At 49.3% G+C, this 22900-nt stretch overlaps 1 protein-coding gene across 1 annotated transcript in view; it reads left to right on the forward strand.

Annotated features, from left to right (window-relative positions):
- Positions 1-22900, forward strand: part of DCAF17 (DDB1 and CUL4 associated factor 17) — a 497543-nt gene that overhangs the window by 248215 nt on the left and 226428 nt on the right. Inside the window, exon 11 of the mRNA XM_086956119.1 lies at positions 10176-10285. Within this exon, the coding sequence (XP_086812245.1) occupies positions 10176-10285 (110 nt within the window). The remainder of the gene's footprint in view (positions 1-10175; positions 10286-22900) is intronic.

Below are 22900 nucleotides of genomic sequence, written 5' to 3' on the forward strand. Positions count from 1 at the left end.
CATGTACTCCGGAGTGTTGATCACGATCGAGAATTGTTTGATTCCCGATGCCCACTTCACGCAGTGAAGCGACGGTTTAGGCCCGGAGATCGAAGGCGCTACGTAGCGTGGGGTGCGAACTTATCCAGTCGGCTGGCATCTTTTTGCGAATGCCGCAGGTGAGCATTTGGGAGTGCCCGGCAAATGTAAATGGTCACAGATAGAGATAATTAGTATGCTAGAAGAGAGGATTTAGGTATCAGATAATAAATAACACACCGAGATGGGTACATCCCAGCGAGATGTCGCTTGTAGGTGTTAGCCACCGAATCAAGACATTGCAAATGTTGCATCGCATTTATCCACACATCCTTCAAAGCCACTCAGGCTTCTGAAGTAAGAAATCCAAGCTGATTGCTTACATAAAGCCTCCTGCAAGGGTACAAAGTGCTCGCCGCCTGCTGACACCGTTCATGGCGGCTCGCGGAACCTGTGACTACCTGCACTACAGTTCTCATTTGTCATGTGTGCGGGTGTCCGTGAAATTCCTCAGCGCCAGATAAAGGGATGTGGCATCTATTATTCAGCGTTTTTGTTTAGAGTAGCTTCCTGTTACGTTGATAGCCACTTCTTGTCATGCAGCACTACAACATGTCATTAGCTCGTGCGACGCCATTATTCATGAGGAAAAGCAGCTGACTTTTTTGACAGGCCTGTGAGGGTTGTTATCTGATGTACTTCCTTTTCAAGAGCAATATCTCTGAAAACTTTCGACAAGTGCTGACAGTGCCAGTCATTTTAGCTTTTGTATATTATAAGGTTGTTTGCAAGATGAAATGATATGTAATAAATTAGCACGTGGCCAGCAGGGCAGATATTTATTTCCCCTATAGAGTGGAGGCTGTACTGATGCTGACCATTCTGTAGCTGTGCCATGTGCTAGTGAAAGTTGTTGACTGATTTCTGCTGTACAAAAGCAAAATAACAGTCACGATAAGAGATAGTGCATGAACAGTTCTGGGTCCAGGGCAAGGGAGCAATGTAAAGGCAAAGTATGCATCGAGGTGCATAGTGAGATAAAACAGTATAGCACCTTTGCTTCTGACCTTATACAGTTCTCCGCTACATTTTGACTAGCTTTGCACAACACATATACCACATATTTTGAACTGATCAGCACTCACCATGTATTTTTCAAAATAGAAATGAGTTTCATATAATCTAAGTTACGAAGTGTACAGACTCCATCCAAGTTTGTTTTTTATAAAAAACGAATTCCTTTTTTTCTTCTTAAATGTAGCCAACATGTTTCGTCTCTTGACAGATCTTCAGGTATTCTGAACTTGGCGTCCGTCACACCACGCTGCGTGTGTGTGTGGCTCTCTGTGTGTGTGGCTCTCTGTGTGTGTGGCTCTCTGTGTATGTGGCTCTGTGTGTGTGTGGCTCTGTGTGGGTGGGGCTCTGTGTGGGTGGGTGGCTCTGTGTGTGTGTGGCTCTCTGCGTGTGTGGCTCTGTGTGTGTGTGGCTCTCTGTATGTGGCTCTGTGTTTGTATCTGTTTGGCTCTGTGTTTGTATGTGTTTGGCTCTGTGTTTTTGTGTGTGGCTCTGTGTTTGTGTGTGCGTGGATCTGTGTGTGTGGGGCTCTGTGTGTGTGTGGGGCTCTATGTGTGTGTGGGGCTCTGTGTGTGTGGTGGGCTCTGTGTGTGTGGTGGGCTCTGTGTGTGTGGGGCTCTGTGTGTGTTGGGGGTTCTGGATGTGTGTGTGTGAGAGAGAGGCTCTGTGTGTTTGTGTGGGGGCTCTGTGTGTGTGTGGTGGGCTCCTTGTGTGTGTGTGGGGCTGTGTGTGTGTGGGGCTCTGTGTGTGTGATTCTGTGTGTTTGTGGCTCTGTGTGTGTGTGGCTCTGTGTGTGTGTGGCTCTGTCTGTGTGTGGCTGTGTGTGTGTGGCTCTGTGTGTGGCTCTATGTGTGTGTGGCTCTCTGTGTGTATATGGCTCTCTGTGTGTGTGTGGGGGGGGGCTCTGTGTGTGTGTGGGTCTGTGTGTGTGTGTGTGGGTCTGTGTGTTTGTGTGTGGCATTTGTGAGAGATTAAGCAATTGCCATTGTAAATGACAATGTCATTTAATTATCTGTTTTCAAAACAAACACATCAAAAAAATGTTATCATTTACAATGCCAATATTTTGTGCCAGTGTCTGTCCACGACAGTGCAGGCCCATATATCATATGAAGAATGTTGGCTATTGATGAGTTACATCTAGTGCATTTTGTTTCTCGCACTATAGGTATATGCCATAGCCAAGCTGGTGTATAATAATACCTGTGGTAGTACTTGAAATGTATCAAATGCAGGTTAGAGCATGTAGCCTGGTTCCACAGTGCTAAATTAGCCACTATCCTGTCATTGCCCTCAAGCTCACACAAGTCCGACCCCCACCTCTGCATTAATTTCAGTAAACTGGTCAGGACCATTAATAATAATGAGTGGTTATTAAAGTCTGGAGATGAATTTCTTCCCAATATCTCTATGTCCAGTTTTGAGTCAAGTAGGTTGAACTCCTGTACCCCCACTAGCATATCTGCATAATACAAAAGGGTGTGTCTCAATTGAAGATAGTGAAATAACTGAGTCTTATGCAATGCAAATTGCCTCTTGAGGTTTTCATATTATCTAATGTGATCCTAGGACCATACGTCACCAAGGGTGGATATGTCAATCAGGTCCCACTATGTTACCCTAATATTTTCGGCCACAAGGGTGTGCCGGTATGAGTCCATATTTGCATGGTTGGCGTGGGGATGCCATTCTACTTAACAAACTTTAGCGCTTCGTACTAGTATAATAGTTGCAGACTAGAAACCTGGGAGGGTGCGAATAGAACTGTCTTTGCATATAACATATTGTGCAATCCCCGTCTATCATTGCTGTCCTGCTCCAGCCTGTTAAACAGGTCTTTAAACTGCCCTCAAGCTCGCCACCCGAAAACACCACCAACTCATCCGCGCCACCAAGAAAACTGCATTCAAGGAACGACTGGACAACAACGCACACAACAGCAAAGAACTCTTCAACATCGTCAAAGAGCTCTCCAACCCCAGCGCTGGAAACGACGACATCACCCCTTCGCAAGACCTCTGCAACTCCCTCGCCTCCTTCTTCCACAACAAGATCGCGGACATACACAACAGCTTCAGCACCCAACCGAAGAACGCCACGACCGAACCACAGCCCCCCACCACCACCCTCCGCGCCTGGACTCCGATCAGCACCGAAGACACCGTCCGCACGATGAACTCCATCCACTCCGGATCTCCGACCGACCCCTGCCCTCACCACGTCTTCAACAAGGCCGACGCTGTCATCGCACCCCACCTGCGGGACATCATCAACACCTCCTTCGATACCGCTACCTTCCCGGAGAGCTGGAAGCACGCCGAACTCAGCGCTCTACTCAAGAAACCATCGGCTGACCCCACCGACCTCAAGAACTACCGCCTCATCTCGCTGCTCCCGTTTCCTGCAAAAGTCATCGAGAAGACCGTCAACAAGCAGCTGGCCGCCTTCCTCGAGACGAGCGGACCCCTCGACCCCTCGCAGTCTGGCTTCCGGGCCAACCACAGCACCGAGACCGCCCTGATCGCAGTCACCGATGACATCCGAGCGCTGCTCGACAACGGAGAAACAGCGGCCCTCATCCTCCTCGACCTCTCTACGGCCTTCGACACTGTCTGCCATCGTACCCTTGTACAACGCCTCAGCAACGTCGGAGTCCAGGAGAAGGCACTGGAGTGGATCATCTCCTTCCTCGCCGGGAGGACACAGAGAGTCCGCCTCCCCCCGTTCAGCTCTGAAGACACCGAAGTCATCTGCGGCGTCCCTCAGGGCTCCTCGCTCAGCCCAACCCTCTTCAACATCTACATGAGCCCACTCGCAGACATCGCACGCTAGCACAACCTCAACATCATCTCCTACGCCGATGACACCCAGCTGATCCTCTCCCTTACCAACGACCCCGCCACCGCCAGAGCCAACCTTCACGAAGGGATGAAAGAAGTAGCCGAATGGATGAAGAACAGCCGCCTGAAACTGAACTCGGAGAAGACGGAAGTCCTCATCCTGGGATCCTCACCCTCCACCTGGGACGACTCCTGGTGGTCCCCCGCCCTAGGCAGCGCACCCAAACCAACAGACCACGCACGAAACCTGGGCTTCATCCTGGACTCCTCCCTCTCCATGACCAGACAAGTCAACGCCGTCTCCTCGTCGTGCTTCAACATCCTGCGCATGCTACACAAGATCTTCCGGTGGATCCCCACCGAGACCAGGAAGACGGTCACCCAGGCCCTCGTCACCAGCCGTCTGGACTACGGCAACACCCTCTACGCCGGAACCACCGCCAAACTCCAGAAGAGACTCCAGCGGATCCAGAACGCCTCAGCACGACTCATCCTGGACATCCCCCGTCGCAGCCACATCTCCGGACACCTGAGAGATCTGCACTGGCTCCCGGTCAACAAAAGAATCACCTTCCGTCTCCTCACCCACGCATACAAAGCCCTACACAGCCAAGGCCCAGGATACCTCAACAGCCGCCTCAACTTCTACGCTCCCAAACGCCAGCTTCGCTCGACCAGCCACGCCCTCGCCGCCGTCCCCCGCATCCGTAGAACCACCACAGGGCGATGGTCCTTCTCCTACCTCGCCGCCAAGACTTGGAACTCCCTCCCCACCCACCTTCGCCTGACCCAGGACCACCTCGCCTTCAGGAAGCAACTCAAGACTTGGCTGTTCGAACAGTAACAGACCCCCCCCAGCGCCTTGAGACCCTCTGGATAAGTAGTGCGCTATATAAATTCGATGACTGATTGATTGATTGATCTTTCCTATCGCTGAATAGCCAGTTATTAGTAGGAACCAGCTGTGAGGCCCAGGAGCAATGTTTGACATCTGCCCAACCCAGCCCTTTTTAGGTCTTGCTGAGCCAGCGCATGCGCTGCAAGACATTTAGTGTGTGGCTCAAAAAAATGCTACCACACGCTTTTTCTTGTGGCGGCCTAGAGCTTGCTATTACGCGCACAAGCACGCGCGCGCCTCGCTCCGCCTCTCCAAAGCTCGCTATGCCTCTCCTTCTGTTTATCTTAAGAAGGCACGTTCTATCTATTCAGCTAAGACACTGCTTGCTTTCGTGGACAGGCAGAGAAGGAAAAGGACTCTGTCTCTTCCTTACTGCCCAGAGAAGACATGGACAATGTCCTCTTCTTTTCTGTGCTGGCAGCTGACCCCCCTCCACCTTCCCATTATTTCCTCTCTTTCGGTCTTGCTCCTCACTTACTGAAAACCGTGACTTGAAGAAACGGTTCACAATCTCTCTTTCCTTCTTTCAGTTAGTTGCTGCCCCGTGAAATGGATTTTTAAAAAAACACTCTTGCGGGAAATGCCCTTTTTCTGACATTTTTCTATTCCAAAGTGCAGCCTCTGGATGGAGAGAAATAAAATATGAAAAATAAATACATAACTAAATAAAGCAAAGTGGCCAGATTGGTTTTATTCACATCCAAACACTTCAACCTCACTTTACAGACTTTGCAGTGAAGCGTTACTTTTCTTTTCTCGTCTTTCTTTGAACAGCATTGTTGTCCCCAGGAGGGGAAGTGCACCATTCCTGGATGTATTGCAATACCTGGTTGATGGGTGGATTGGAAAAGAAAATGTGTACCTCTGTGTTTATGGATGTGGTCTTTTTAACCCCTTCCGTGCTTCGAACGTCCAACGGTCGTCGCGCGTGCTACCTCGCTGGTGCTGCTCACGACCGTTGGACGATCGAATCCCGTTAGCGCGATCGAACGTCCGCACTGGGGCGGAATGTTCGACGCGCTAAAGGGGTTAAACCATACTGTTTACGTTTATTAACGATATAAGCAATGGACATTCAAACGGTTCCCTTCAGGGCCCTGTAGTCATGTCCTTAACTTTTCAGGTAAAACCACTCTCTGATTTCTGAATAGTCAGTGAGAGATCGTTAAGGTAACCATGTTGTTTCTGCTTACATTTCACATGCTTTACTTAGTCTTGCACTCCCTATGAGTGTTTGCTTTTACTTTTTTGTTTCAGACAGCACATTACTCTTAACAAATGCATATTTTGAATTAAGTTGCATCCTGGTGTTTATAGCGGGGCACAATTGGGTTGTAGCTGAAGGCAGTGGGACAGTATGGTGTTCAGTGGGAGAGAGGATGTGGCACTATGGCCAGAGCTGTCGAATTTAGAACCGTGGAGCCGGGTTCAGCCTTCATAACCAGTCCCCCAGACCACTCTCCTGAGGGAGCACATTCCCATGCTAGACCTTAGAAAGCCCCACTAGACTTTAGAAGCCCAGGTGTCTTAGCACCAGCAGGTGGACATTTGCAATGGCAAGTGTGGGTTAACCTTGAAGGCCTGTCCACCACAATCCAAACTGAAGTTCACCTCCAGCCCTGCGGGCAGGCCTACGAAGCAGCACACCCTAGTGCAACAGTGATCCAGTCACTGTGACACTCTCACTCAGGTCACATGAACCTTGAGCTGGTTAGGATAGTGTGACCGCACTAGGTACCTATTTCGGGTGGATGCTTTGTGTTTTCAAGTATATTAAGGTTTTTTTTAAACTTGCTAACTCCTTCCTGGCCTCCAGCAACTTTCAGCAACAATAAAAATGTCATGATAACTTCGGTGATTAAAGTTCTTCCTAGAGAGAGATCGGAGTTTTGTCTGTGGAAGGGTTGACTCCTGGAAAGGTGGCACAGAGAATTAATGTGCCTGCTGCAAAGAACATGTACCATGCAGATCACAAAGTGCGCATAATGTTAACTAGGTTAGTAGGTTACTGCTTGTGTCTGAGAGATCCTTTTGTTACTTGCAGTTAATAAGTTAAAATCCTAACATAGAACAATGAGCTATTAAACTATACTGCCAACTAGTATGGTTGTCATGTAGCTTCTACACCTTGTAGTCCTTTGTCTTATGTAACATTTCCTATACAGTGATTTACACACGTATAAATGATTGTCTCTGTGTAGTGTCCGAGACGTAGGTGATCTTCGGGGGCACCAACAAACATTGTTGCACAGGGCGCCACCAGCACTAAAACCGGCCCTGTCATCGATGCCAGTCCGCCTCACCCATTGGTACCTCCATTGGGCTTGTTTCAGCAGTAGTAGTTGCAACTCACCAAGGATCGTCAATGCAGGATTTGCACACACACCAAACTAAGTTTGCAAACTTCACACTCTCTGCTTAATGCACACACACTTTTAACATGTGCTACCTGCTCTGGAGCCACTGGAATTATGCAGCAATTGGAGGCAAAATGGTGCCCCAGTGTTGACTAAATTATGCAACAAAAAAAGGCTGCAGCGTAATGCAATATATTTTCTTATACTTTATTATTTAGACATTTTTACACATGTTAGGTCTCTGCAAAGAATCTGCCTCATTAGTATCAGTATAACATACAAATGCAGCAATGAGAAAGGAGATGAATTAACCTTTGCAAAGGGCCATCCACTTTGCAGCAACTCAAGTCACATTTTTTAGTAACTTTATCCGTTTGAGCTACAAAAATGATTAGTTAAAACTGCAAGGATGATGTATTATGTGACAAATATGGCAGAGCCATAATTATATAGAAAATGATATTTTCCATTCATATTTGAACTGCTCTTGTGGAAGAAGGGAGGAGAAGTGCTAATGAGAGAAACTGCATGTCTTAGAGACAAATGGCTTGTGATTCCACTTTCAAGCATATTTGGGACATTGTGTGATTGGAAATATATTCCACTTTGTGAATGTATTTAAATGCCGATAACTCCTATTAAACCTTAAATAATGAAGTGTATCCATTGGTTAAATTAAATAATACAGAAAGCTGTAATTGGTCGGTGAAATGCCAAATAATTACAAAAAAATTGGGATGTTTGGCACATTCTGGCCACACCTCTGAATCCGCCCACTGATCCAATCCTTGGGTTATCCCCACCCTCGGAGTCTCTGAACAATGGGTACATTCTTGGATTTGAAACAATGCAGCGAGGAGATGTATATCTACTCTGTCTGGTGAGGAATTGTAAACTCCGGAAGTTTAACTCGTCATCACCCTGGGATTACGCTTTCTTGCACGCATTCCGTCTCTCTCATTTTCCTCTCTCTCGCTCTCCCTCTCCACTTCCTTCACTGCCTCTCTCCCTCACTCTATTCATCTCCTCCTTCTCATGTTCTCATCCTTTCTTTATCTCACACTTTCTCTCTCCATGTGAATGTAAATGTATTGGCATTTATATAGCGCACTACTTACCCGTAGGGTCCCAAGGCGCTTCGACCGCTGCGAAACCCTTCCTGGCTTCCCTGAGAGATGGTCCCTTAATGGGTATCTCCAGGGTGAGACCAGGCATCCCCGGCGGTCTGATGGGGCCGTTAGTGAAGATGAGGCAAGCTAATGCCCAGAGTTGCCGAGTGTGATCGCTGATCAGAGTGGGCACCAAGGCGAGAGAATTATCGAGTCCGCTGACCCTGGTCCAGAAACCTGCCGCGCCGGGAATCGAACCCTGGTCCCGGGCCGCCCTCTGCTCTCGGGTCTGCCGCCTCTAACCAGTGAGCCACACTACCTCACCATCTTTGTATCCTCTCCCCGTGTCTCTTTTTTGCTCTCTGTGACAGTATCTGTCTACAGCACACACACTTGTCTTTCTCCGTTTATCTGTTTCCTCCGCCCACCCGGAAACTCTTGCCTTTTCTTCCCTATCAAGTATTGTTTGAACGACGCAAGAAAAATATGATATCTTTCTTTAAGGTGTTAAGAGTATCATCCAGAAATTCAGATTAGAAATATGTTTTCCTTTAAGGGTAATAAAAAGTTTTATTTAAATCTATAGCCCTAGAAAACATTATAATTTTTAATATTGAAAAGTCTTTTCTCCTAATGGAAACTAAATGTTAATGTTTCTGATCAGAGCATTTATTTTCAACACATGCTTTTTAATCAATGTGTGTAATTTTTAGCTCCATTTAGCTTCAGAGCCATGTGGGTGCAATACAGATTCCATATGCTTTTCTCATCCATTTCTGGAAGCCTGCTGTAAATCGTGTAGACAGCTTGTCCCCAAATGGAGCTAATCACCCGGGGCACCAACCCTTATTCCTTACAAACTTGCCTCAGTATTTCAGTCTAACACAGACAGTCTCAAAGCTCTCCCTGCAATGCTCCTTGACCGGTCTTGATGTTCTGCTCGCTCGGTAAAAAGACAACGATTCGAACAGCTTAACATGTCAAGACTGACTCAGGAACTATGGGGCAAGTGTTTGCAAAGGACATCTGTCTTGCTCCTCAGGAGAGGAGCAGTAACTCATTTGGCTGGACTTTTTTGCATGATTTTCTTGTCTGATTGGCACTTCTTAGTGCTGCCTGTTGGGTTCTGCTTTGAGGCAATTTCTTAAGATTAGGTGTCTGGGGAAGAAGAATCCCCTGTGTCCGATAACTCTTTTTATGGTGTATAATTTATCTTCTGCAGATTCTTCACCCCTCCCCCTTCTCTCCTTTTGAGGTTGGGCCAGTACTAGAAAGGTTCCATTGTATGTTCGGGTTGATACTTGTATCTGTCTAGTTTCCCCCTACTTAGGCTTTGGTTGGCCACCAGGAAAAAGAAGCATTGGCGTAGCCAATAGGTCTCGCCTTTGGGACCTTATAAGTGTTTAGCCATGCAACAGTTGATGTTGATGCACCAAGAATATTGTTCTGTATAACTAAATACTTATAAGGCGCCAAAAGCAAGACCTATTAGCTATGCCTTTGCTTGTTGATATGGGGCTGGCGACACTTTGCAAATGAAACCTGAACAGTCTGACCCATCCACAAAAAGGTTGAGATCATTGATTTCAGCTCTTTGAAGAAATTGTGTGGGAGAATGTGCGAGTAGTAGTAAAGTACATAGAGGAATTTCAGCAGCGATACCATTTCAAACAGGGCTCCACACCCCATCATAGAGGGAATCAAAGAGGCCAGTTCCCACCTCTCTATGACCATGAAAACATTCCATTGGACTGAACCAGCGCCAGCTCTGCCTGGTAACTACATTAAATGCAGAGGCTCTTGTGTAAAAATATATTATGACTTTAAAAAAACTAACAGTTCAACAAATATTGCTTACAATATTCTCTGTTCTCTTTAGGCAAAAAATGGGATGCAAGACATGAAGTGTTGCTCATTGGAATCAGACTGGATCTATTTCCATCCGGATGCTTCGGGCAGAGTAATACACGTAGGACCAAATCAGATCAAGTAAGCAGAATCAGTTGCTCATGGTGCACATGTTTTGCAAATGCCTTCACCAAGACATGTTCCCCCTGGGGAAAATCTGTACTGAATGGGGCCCTTAGAAAGTTTTCCATTTTCAGTAAAGCCATCCCTTGTGAGTAGGTGTCAGTGGTGGTGGTGGTAAGTAGTGATTGAAGCGTTTGACTTGCAAATGAGAAGTTTCTGATCTAAATGCAAATTTAAACAGGTCACGTAATAAGTTTGTACATCAGTGGAAATTAACAACCCACCAATAAGTTTGTACATCAGTGGAAATTAACAACCCACCATGTCTGTGAAGCAGTTGTCTGCTCCCCCATCATTAAAGACACAGCTCCTCCAGTCCAACGTACTCCTCCTTCTTCCTCTCTCCCCCGCTCCTTGAAATCTTATGTGCATTTTCTTGAGTTGTATACACTATGTTACTTCTCCCGGATAGGTTTGTGCTACTTAAAAACGAACACATGCATTCTCACTGGCTATGCCTTCATAAAGTGTTCTCCTTTGATGATTCACCGCATACATTTACAACTGGTCCATCATGTTTACTTTTATTGATACTTCATACTCAATCTTTTCATTGTCTTCCGGTGTACCAGAAGACTTCGGGTTGGGTCCTTTCCTGTTCTCATGATAGACATGCACACTTTTTGGTGAGAAACTACCACGTCTATACATTAGACATCTAGCTGTAGCTGTAGCTTTTCACCCAACCACAGAGCCTCTTCTCTGTGCCAGCCCAAATCTCAGGCTGCAACCTGGATCAGCATATGATAGAAGATACGTTTAACATCCACTCCTGGATTCACAACTTTTTTGTCCTCCTACGTGAGTTTCTGTTGCCTACGGATGTTTCATAAGCATGCCTTTTCTATTTTCTAGATGTAGATAAAAGCAAAACCGTTCAACTCAACGAAACCATTATCCCCCCACCTCAGTAAAGGTAAAATTATGTATGGAATATCTAGAGAAAATATTAATATTACATGATGGAGATTGCCAAACTTTGGAAAGCCCATCAGGATTTGATATCTGGTGATTTGGCAGGTTCTGTTCCCTAACACAGAAAATATCATACCCTGAAGTGTGCTTGAGGTTCTTGTCTACACCTCACAATTAATCTACATTGTTTCTTCTGAAAGAAATTATTTGTTGTTCAAATTAGTCTTGTGGATCTTCATTTTCTTGTATTCCTGGTTGCAGCTTCTTAATTTGAACTAAGTCCTTAATGAGCAGAGTGGACACTACTCATTTACTCAATAAAACATCAGTAGAAATGATAGAAGTGTCCAGCGAAGGCTACAGATCTTTATGTATAAATTGTGTTTATTGCGCTGCGCATCAAATTTGACATACCAACATGCTTGACAAGCTGGCGTGGCATCAACATTCAGCTCGGCCAGCGTTAATGCAGCTTTTAACAACAGGTATAAACAAGAAAAGGGGAGGGTGAGTTGCATAGACAATCGTGTGTTGCAGACCCCGGTGATTGGTCCAAGTGTCAACAGAAGGCTTCCCAAGTACCATTGACGGTGGCTCGGAGCAATGGAACGCCACCTCAAGGTAATGGCTTCAGGGACCGAGTCCGCGTCGAAGCTACGTAGCAGCGTCCAGAAAAGGGAAAAGGAACAATAACCAAACTGAATGACCCCAAGCCCGCCACCACCCAGCCTACCCACCCCCACCCCAGTTCCAGGTCCAACTTTCTACCACCGAGAAGTGATCTCTCAGGTCTCAGGTTGTCCGACATCAGGCTGGGACAGCCGGAGTAGGCGTAAGTATCTAGGGTAGGTCACCTCCCTGAATTCAGAAGCTGAGAGCGTCAAGAAGGGTCGCCATAATTCTGGGTATTTGTCTCCCTCCCCTTTGGCAATCAGGGACAATTTCTCCATCCCAAGACGTGCCAGAGACGGTGTAACCAGCCCTGAAAAGTGGGGACATGTGTAGTGCGCCAATAAGTGAGAATATTCTGTGTCGCCAATCCCAGGGCTATTGCTATCAACCTTCCTCTGTGGGAGCGCATCGGGTAGGTGATGGGGTTGGGAGAGCCCAGCAGCACATAAGCAGGGAACCTCGGGATGGTAGTGTCTAAATGGAGGTCCACCTTGTCTAGCACCTGTTTCCAATACCCCTGTAGGTGAGAACAATCCCACAATAGGTGTACTAGTGTACCCCTCTCCCCACATCCCCGCCAGCAGAGTGTGTCTCGTGTGTGGTCCATCTCGTGTAGTTTTTCAGGGGTATAATACCAGTATGTGGCAATTTTAGTGAGGGTGTCTGTTAAGCCCATGTGGTGGGCAGAATGACGGGCCCTATAACAAATGCCCTCCCACTCCTTATTACTCAGTTCGCGCCCAAGGTCCCTTTCCCTCCCATCGTGCTCTCCCCGCGTTGTGAATGTGTGTGTACCTGCCCAACAGCATGCGATAAAGGTCCGATATTAAGTTGCGGTCAGATTTCCTCGAAAGGAGCCAGTACTCATATTCGCTGAGTCTGCGGTCAGCCCCGGCTCTAACGGTGGGATGGAGTGCCCAGTGTCGCACCTGGAGGTAACGTAGCCGTTCCCCCTCCGGCAAGCCAAATTCCCGGCGAAAGGTATCAAAGGGGATGATCCCCTCCTTAGCATATATATGGGACAACACCTTACAACCCGCGGGGCCCCATTTCGCGAATGCCACTCCGTCCATGCCAGGACTAAAGTCCGGGTTGGATACCAGAGGCGTCAGTGGGGACGGGAAGGACGTTAGTTCATGTGGTATGCTCACCCGATCCCACTCCTCCAGAGGCGTTCTTGTGATGAAGGAGGCATAAAGATTCGGGTGTCGATGCTGCCGCCGCAGGAAAGGGACTTCCTGCAAAGTGCGACCCGCCACCGCTTGGTCTTGGAAGAGCCAATGCTTCTCCGACTCCCATTTACTCCACTCCATGAGTGTCCTCAACTGCGCCGCCTGGTAGTATAGTAACAGATCCGGAAGGCCCAATCCTCCGTGTTCAGGAGGTAATGTTGCCAGGCGCAGCTTCATGCGCGGGCGCCGTCCATTTCATATGAATTGGGCTAGTTCAGCTTGGGTTTGACGAATCCAACCTTCCGGCGGTCTCATAGGGATAGCCCTGAATAAATACAAGATTTGCGGTAGAATTGTCATTTTGACCGCTGCCACCTTACCGAGCCATGACAACGGAAGGTGCTTCCATCGGCCGAGCTCCGAACGAATCGTTTGCCTAAGTTTCGTGTAGTTAAGGCGGACCATGCCGTGTAGTGTAGAGGCTAGCTGAATACCCAAATAAGGGACGGCCTCAGATGCCCATGGGAAGGGGAAAAGGCCCTGCAAGTGCGCCCTTGTGGATGCTTCCAGGGAGAGGTCAAGTGCTACAGATTTGTTGAGGTTAACTTTAAAACCAGCCACCTCAGCGAAGGCATCCAAAACTGCCACACAGGCTGGAAGTGATGCACGGGGGGAAGAGAGGGATAGCAGAACATCGTCCGCATATAAGCTAATAGTATGTTCAAAGGCTTCCATCTTGATTCCACTAATCCCCGGGTCAAGTCTTATCGTTTGTGCCAGGGGCTCCATATATAGGGCAAATAACAAGGGGGAGAGTGGACACCCCTGCCTTGTGCCACGTTCTATGGGGAAACGGGGTGATGAGCACCCATTGACCCGAACAGTTGCCGAGGGCCTCGAGTAGCAATTGAGCACCTAAGCGCGGAAACAATCACCCAGGCCGGCCCGCGTCAGGACCCGCTCCAGGTACGGCCAGTGGACGCGGTCGAAGGCCTTTTCCGCGTCGATGGATAATAACATTTATTCCCCCTCTGTGCGCGTGGCTTTTTCTATGAGATGTAACGCCCGTTTGGTGTTGTCAATGGTTTGACGTTCCGAGATATATCCCGTCTGGTCAGGGTCAATCAGTCTCGGCATCAGTGGGCCAAGTCTCGCGGCAAGGATGCTCGTATATAGTTTCAAATCTATATTGAGCAGCGAGATGGGCCGATATGCGTCGCATCTCGAATGGTCTTTCCCTGGTTTAGGGATCACGGAAATGGTAGCATCTAACAAGTCCTCCGTGATCGCTCCGGGTTCTGAGAGATGATTGAACAGGGTGGTAAGCAGCGGCACCACTTGCGCACAGAATTTTTTATAAAAGAGGGCCGTGAAGCCGTTCGGCCCCGGGGCTTTCCCCAACTTGAGCCTGGCAATGGCTGATATGACCTCCTCGGGTCTGATGTCACCCTCCAGGGCTGCTGCCTGATCCGTAGTGAGTGCAGGGAGGTGGGCAGCGTCCAGAAAGACGTCGCTCACTTCCCCTTCCAACGTGGCCCCCGAGTACAGCAAGGTGTAAAAATCACTGAAGGTGGTCGCGATCTCCGTATCTTCTGTAACTAGGCGTCCGCCAGGTGTTCTGATTTCCTTTACCGCTTGACGCTGGTGCTTCTCCCTGAGTGCTTGCCCCAAGAGGCGCCCGCATCTATCCCCCCCGTGTAGTACATGTGTCGCACCCTTAGCGCCGCGAATTCCGCCCTATCCAGGTCCAGCGCGCTCAACTGTTTTCGAGCCAGGGTCAACTGCCTCCAGATCCTCGGGGCGCAAGGCCGTTGGTGCATGCCCTCCAGTTCCCTGACTTTTTGTGTCAGCTCGTCCCTTTTCTCCGCCCGTGCCCTATTCTCCGCTGCGGATAAGGCTATAAATTCACCTCGCAGGACCGCTTTTAGCGCTGCCCAGTGTGTTGTCGGGGAGGTGTCTGTAGTGTTGTTGCGTAGCAGGTAATCTTGTATCGCGCCTATTATTTTCTCCGGTACTTCCCTGCGGTGCAACAGCGTGTCCCTGAGGCGCCAGCACCGTGAGGGCCGCTGTGCTGGAGGGAGAAGGAAAGTCGCCAGCAGGGGAGCATGGTCTGAAAGGGAGGCTACGCCTATCTCTACGGTGGATGTCAGCGCTTGCAAGGAGGAGGAGGCCAAGAAGTAGTCCAGCCTGGCATAAGTGCGATGCGCGCTTGAAAAATATGAGTAGGCTCTGGTGCCAGGATGGAAGCTGCGCCAGAGATCCACCATACCCAGCTCCCTCAGTCTCGCTAGCCCCCCTTCGGACAGAGACCCAGCCTGTGTAGAGCGCTGCGCTGACCTATCTAAAGTGGTGTCGAACACCAGGTTAAGGTCACCCCCCATTAGGACATGTCTGTCTGCAGAAGCCGCCAACATGCTAAGCGCATCATGAAAGAATTTTTCTTGTCCCTCGTTAGGGGCATAGACGGAGCAAAGCGTGAATTCTGAGCCCCCCAAGGAAAAGTGGTATGATACGAGTCTTCCCTTTATCTCTGCTCCCTGTCTCAGAACCTTCCCCCGGAACTTCCTTGCAACCAATATTGCAACCCCAGCTTTGTTATGAGGTGTGGACGAGAAGAACTGGTGCGGAAAGTTGTGTGCCCTCATTCTTATGCAATCTTTCTGTAATAAGTGCATCTCCTGGAGGAGACAGATGTCCGCCTGTGTGTGCTCAAGGCAAGACAGTACCGCCCTTCGTTTGATAGGGTTGTTGAGACACCGCGCGTTTAGCGAGAGGATGTGTACTTCAGTGGAAGTCATCGTCCGTACCGCCTGCTCTAAGCTCTCATGTCGGCCTTCAGTGCACCCAGCCTCGTGCCAACCGGGCTCCCCCATCACGCTGAGCCATATCCCACCGTGGTCTGTCACCTGCAACCCAGGATACCAAACGACCCGACTCTGTAGTACCCCCTGGACCCGGAACCCCTCCCTCGCCAACCCACGATAATGAACTACCCCTACCCCACCCCCTTTCAAACCCCCATGCTCCCTCCCTCTCCCCTCCACCCCCCCCCCCAACACTCCCAAATTGAGAACCACAAAACAAAGTGCCAAGAAAGTACAATACTGTCCCTCATCTCTCACAGATGAGTGGAAAAAGCAGGGGAATGTGTCCGGCTCCATCGAGTTCCCTCCCGCCGCTGACCACCGAAGCAATCCATGTCCAGCCCGAGGGGTCCCGGGCCCCCGGTGCCCGTCTGTCAGCCGTTATCCGTTGCTGCCAGCTCCAGTGCCGCCGTCTCAACTGCCGCTCTCTGACCCTCTTGGATCTCCTCCTGGGGTGGGCGACGCGGCCGGCGCCGCCGTTTCTGCTGCCGCCATCGGCTGTTGGAGCCAGTCTCCGGGCCGTTCCAAGGTTGCGAGCCTCCCTCCGACTCGGGTTCCTCAATGCCCAACAACCGGCAAGCATCAGTGAGGGACCGCAGCTGGTGCACTTTATTGTCCCATTTAAACACCAGGCGGAACGGGTGCCCCCAGCTGTATGTGATACCAAGGCGCCTCAGTTCAGCAGTGACCGGCCTGAACGACCTGCGTTTTTCCAGGGTGATGGCGGCTAGGTCCTGAAAGAGCGTTGGTGAGTGATCGCCATATGTGATGGGACCTAGCTGTCGCGCTTTGCTAAGGATCTCCTCTTTGGTGCGAAAGTCCTGGACACACACCAAGATATCTGCTGGCAGGGCATTAGAGGCCCTGGGCGGCCCCGCCCGATGTGCCCTGTCCAGATTTATAACGGAGTCAGCCGGCCTGCCCAGAATGTGGTTGAAGAGGCCTTGTGTGAACTGGAAGAGGTCCGCTGTGTCTGGGGTAGGCTTCACCCATCGGATTCGGATATTATGCCTTCGAGAACGATTCTCCAGGTCTTCAACATGCGATTGCAAGTCAACTTGTTGGTCATGAATGCGGATGATTTCTTGCTGGAGCGCTTCCATCTCGACATCTCGGCCATCGCTCTTCGTCTCGATGTCCGCCACTCGCTCACCAATGGCGTCCGTGTCCCGTCGCAGCTCCCGAATCTCTCCCTTCAGTTCCGTCTTAAGGAGTTGGAGATCCTCCCTTAGGCCGCTAAACAGAGACTCCAAGAAGGACCTAGTGACAGGTTCATCCGTGCTTTGGGGGCTTTTGCCCGGGGAGCCGGCTACTGACTTGGCGGACATCGCATGGGGTCCAGCTATGTGAAGGTCGGTTTTCTTCCCCATAGTGGCAGGAGTGAGCAAGTCTTTAATGGTCCTGTCTTTGCGCGCTCTGCCAGCAGCCATGCCCCCCAGGCCCGCCAACAGAACAGGACGGGGCAGGGCAGACCGGGGCGTCAGTACGTCGCGGCTCAAATATCTAGGTCCATTATAGCAGGGATGAAGAGACCAGCCCTAGCGGACTGTCGCGGAGTCCCTCGGTGCCACTTGTTCTTGCTTCCAGGGGTACCAGCGCCGGCTCCACCCGCCGGGCCAGTCGCTCAGCAGAGGGGCGCACGGGTCCTCAGCCCTCCCGGAGATAGCGTTCAGTGTCCAGCCCTAGGCAGTACGGCCCGTGTGGGAGGGCAAGGTACAGGATCGGGCCAGGTCACAGAATGGCGGCCCATGGCTCGCAGAACCCGGGAGGCCACGAGGCAGCTGACCACCACCTGGGTTAGGGTTAGCTCAGTGCGCGCAGGGGGCCACCAAGGTCAAAGCTCCGTCGTGGAGTCTCCACGCTGCCTCCGCCGGCCCGCTACCATCCGCTGTGCATACGGGGGGCCCCCTCACACACCTCCAGTCCCCGGGGTCCGAGCGGGTACAAGGCTCCGCACCCTGCTCTTGTGAACGCTTTATGGTAGGAGCAAAGCCGCAGGGGTTGTCCGCTGCCCCAAATAGGGGAGAGCAAAGGGCTAGGCCTAGCTAGAGCGCCTCACGGGCCGCGGCTACCCGTCCCACAAAATGGCGGCCCTCAGAGACAGTCAGCCACGGCCGGGATCGAGGATGGCTCTAGGCGCGATGCACCGCGTAAGGGCTGTCGGCGCTGTCACTAGCTCCCCCCTGCCGCCACTACGCTGCAGTCTCTATCTGGTGTACCACAGGGGGGGTCGTCCGGTCACCCCTCTCTTCTCACCTCGGACCTCCTGCCGGTCGCATATGCCGCTGTACCTCTCTTCCGCCGTTGCTCACCAGCAGCCCAGTAATTCCGGCAGTGCTGTCAGGAGAGGACAGCAGGTCCGTAGAAGCCCCCGCCGAGGAGCCGCGGGAGGCCTCGCGCACAGCCGCGCGGGTCGGACCTGCCATCACTGCCACTGCCCGCCGGGGATGCTTCAGCGTCGGCCGCTTGGCTCCGCCCCTCGCGGCCTCGCTCTCTCCGCTCCGGCCTCCACAGGCCCCAACGGGCCGCGTCCAGTCCGTGCGGACTCGGCAGGATCCAGGCACCGCCGGTCCGCGGTACCGCCCTTCAGGGTCACCGCTGCACTAGCGTCGGGTCCGGGCACCCCGGGGAACCACCCGGGGCCAGAAGGGATGCGTTAGAAGCGGTAGAACGGCGGCCACCGCGGGAGCTCGGCGAGGCACGTCTGCTCACACCACCATCTTGGCCACCGGCTACAGCTCTTTAAAAGAAATGGACGTGATACCCGCCCACTACATGACCGAGTGATGTGAACATGCCTTACTTCCTGCGTGTGGGTTTATGGGGAGGTTTTGCACCTGCGATAATTTTGAGAAAAATGCTGTCAATGGGTCATTTTACAGCACAATTTTCATAAAATATGTGAAAACTTTCATAGTTTGATAAGCAAACCTGAATCCCCACAAGAGGGTTAGGGGTGTTCAGGCCATAACACCTGCCCAAGAATATTTTGAGAACGTGCAGCAAAATGGTATATTTATACGCATTATTACCATAAATAATACTAAAATGCCACAGGTGATGCTGTCAGTACAGTAAATTAATTTTCTATGTCTTGTAATTTTGTGTCTCGTCTTTCTTTACATCTAAATTTAACTTTTATATTTTACAATAATGCCACTTTCAAGGAGAGTCTCACTTAATATGTTATGACTGATAATCGCTGTTCAGGGTTACCGGTCTTTTAGATTATGCTCTAAGGTGGCAGTAGTACTTATCACTCAAACTTAATGTTAAATATACTTTGATTCTAAAGTTGAAAATATAGTAATTTTGTCCCTAAGCTTCAGCTTTTTAGCTGATGTCGAGCATTTCAGTTTCTTCCAATTGAACAAAAACCTTTCCTTTCCATAAAAAAATAACCTTTTTACCCTGAAATAACTGCTTTTCATTTTTAGTAAATGCATGTTAAGTGCCCAAAGATGAGTTTGTCAATTAAATTGATTACTCATATGTACTACTGCCACCAAGTAGACGGGTTCCTCATTTCACGGCCATGTATCACCATCTCATGCTGTGGATGCCCACAATATGCCATTCATTAATCAACATTGTTCTAGGGCCAGCAATTTACGAGAGGTTGACAATATCTTGCCATCTATATCCAAAAGACTTACCAACATTTTAAAGCCAACATTATATCAGGTTGGCACCTGCATTTCATATGTCCCTCCTCTGCCAAGAATTAGCAACATTATACCCGATGTTCACCTACCGCCATAGCAACTACTCAGGACAATGCCAGCTTGGTGGGTTGGTAGAGATTTAACATGTGTGATACCAAAGGACAAACAATCCGCTTGCGCTGTGTGTGCGAAATCTAGTGTATTCAATATAAATCTTAATAGGGGCTAACATCCTGCCTCCTTGCTTTTCATTGGTTCCTGTGCTTGCCACTTACTTTTACTCCATTTTCATTTTCTGTAGAATACTGTTTCCTGCATTTAGCAATGCTTGTTCCTGTGGTCCTCATGTGTTTCTTTTATCAGTTACCAGTCACTGAAGTACTGTTTCCATCCATGTTTCTGGAACTATTTTTTGGCCATCGAGATATCAGTCCCCTTCCTCTTTCACTCTTGCAGTGGTTTTCCTTTCTTCCACTTCCATTTCCTTCATTCTCATTGTGCTCTCTTCCAACTTTCTTAGGCAAATCTCTAATTTTCTATTCTCACTTTTTCTACACACCACATATCTTCCGCAGTCTTCCAATGCAATCGCTTGCATGAGACCCCGTCCCTCCCACCAGCTTCCTCCTAACACTACTTGGAAACGGGCCCCCACTGTCGTTATTTTTATTCCTCATGTGTGAAAAGACACCTCCCCCATGAGCTGTTCGGCCTATGCAAAGACTGCCCCTCCAATATAGTAAGGTACGGCCTAGACCCTGCCTCCTTTCTCAGTACCCCCAGATAGTAACACATTTACTACTAGAATTTCGTTTTTTGGATTAGGGAGTCGTGAAAATCCTGGGTCGTATTTATTAACATAACATTTTAAAAACAAAATTGTGTACATTATTTACATAATACGCAGAAAACATTCTATTACATTGATTACATTGATAGGTACAGATGTCATATTGCTAACCTTAACATATCTCTAATACAAAGATATTCCTATCTGAATCTAAACATACCTTATTCAAAATAATCCTAATAGCATTTACTTTTCTGCGTATCCCTATTTGAGCCTATGGCAAGGTCAGTAACTGGCATCAGATCCTTATCAAATTATGCCCGCCCTCCAACCGGAGTGCGCATGTGCAGAGGGCACGTTCACCGTGAGGGTACACCCCCCCCCCGTCACCCCCCCGTCACCCCCGTACGCTCTGTAGATTATTTCCATAAGGGGCCCTGCAGTTATATGCCGTTTACTTGCGCCATTGTGCACGTGCGGGGTGGCCAACCAGCCTACTGGAAAGCATAACTCCCACTCCCCCGCACCCATCCAGCCAACCGGCTGTAACTGCCCCTGGAGTTCTATGAGAGACCACTTGTCCCTTGGGTGACCCCATTCAAGAATGGCACAGCCCTCTAAGGACCTTAAATTTACTGATCACCAATCATGACCTTACAGCCTGACCAAGGAATAGAACTTAACCCCTTCGATGCTCATGACGAGCTCAGCTCGTCATGAGGCACGGTGCTCGTGTGCTCATGATGAGCTGAGCTCGTCATGACCACACCCAGTTCTATTATGGCCCAGCACAGGAGAAGAATATCTCAAGCATCGATGAGGTTAAATACGACAGTAAAACACTCCTGTAAAGGAAACATCATCTACTGTCAACCTAGGAAGAAAACATCAACAATTACTTTTATAAATTTGACGATGTCCACCTGGAAATAAAACTATACAACAATACACTCTATCAATCCTGCTTTTAGGGGACGGTGGGAGGGGAAATTAAGACAGCCTCCTAGCGAGGCTGGTAAAGCATATGGCGGTCTGGGGAGCGGAGAGCAAAGAAGCAGACTCTCCTGCTCCCCAACCTTTTATTATCTCCCCCTTACCTGAGGCCAGGCCGGTTCTAACCGGCCTGGCGTTGTTCGGACGTGCGACCCGGAATTTATTGTAATCACTTCTAGGGCGCGCACCAGAAGACCACAGACCAATGGTAGGCGAGGCGGGCCTTTTGCATGTTCATTATGCGCGACAAGCCCGCCCCTGTTTGGTCATTGGGGGCCGGCTCGACCGCCATACCTTTGGCGTGTCCGATGCCGGCCCCGCCTCTCTATATGGTCAGGTACAGCCTAGACCCCCTCCTCCCTTCTCAGGACCCCCCAGATAGTAGCACATATACTACTAAAATTTAGTTTTTGGGATTAGGGAGTCGTGAAACCCCCTGGCCGTATTTTTTAACATAACATTTTAAAAACAAAATTGTATACATTATTTAGATAATATGCAGAAAACATTATATTACCTTGATTACATTGGTAGGTACAGATGTCATATTGCTAACCTTAACATATCTCTAATACAAAGATATTCCTATCCGAATATAAACATACCTTATTCAAAATAATCATAATAGCACTTACTTTTCTGCATAGCCCTATTTGAGCCTATGGCAAGGTCAATAACTGGGGTCAGATCCTTATCAAATTTTGCCCGCCCTCCAACCGGTGTGCGCATGCGCAGAGGGCCCGTTCACCGTGTGGGTACTTCTCCCCTCCGGTCCCTTCCGTATGTGCTGTAGATTATCTCCATAAGGGCCCCTTGCAGTTATGCGCCGTTTACTTGCGCATTGTGCACATGCGGGGTGTCCAACCAGCCTACTGGAAAGCGTAACTCCCCCCTCCCCCCTCCCCCGCACCCATCCAGCCACCTGGCTGTAACTGCCCCTGGAGTTCTATGAGACACCACTTGTCCCTCCCCTTGGGCGACCCCATTCAAGAATAATGCCACCCTCTAAGGACCTTAAATTTACTGATCACCAATCATGACCTTACCGCCACAGGCCTGCATAGTTGACTGACTATCAGGCCCCCTCCTTATGCTCACTGAAAGGTCATGGCAGTCACTTTCTGCTTCTCCTTTGACCTTTCCTATTTTCAAACCTTTTTATAACATATTTCAGTGTGTCTTATGATTGTTTGTATTTCCCTCCACGCACCTTTATTTTATTTGATTTTATTATTTCTTTACCAACAACTTTCCTTGACAAAACAGCACTTAACATAGGAATATATACATAGCTCTTGTTAGGATGAAACAGGTGAACTTTTAGACTGTTTCATGTCATATACGTGTACAACATTACAATCCAGCGCATTTCACTTCTACCCGTTTTAACCCTCCCGGGAAAATGGAGATAAAATCAGATTCTCTTGAGTACACTCTAAACTGGTTTTTTGCACAGGCGCGCACATGCTATTTTCGTTTAAGGTTTCGGCGCTTTTCGGCCG

Source organism: Lissotriton vulgaris, chromosome 2_1 (genome assembly GCF_964263255.1).
Source record: "Lissotriton vulgaris chromosome 2_1, aLisVul1.2, whole genome shotgun sequence".
In the NCBI taxonomy this organism is placed as follows: Eukaryota; Metazoa; Chordata; class Amphibia; order Caudata; family Salamandridae; genus Lissotriton; species Lissotriton vulgaris.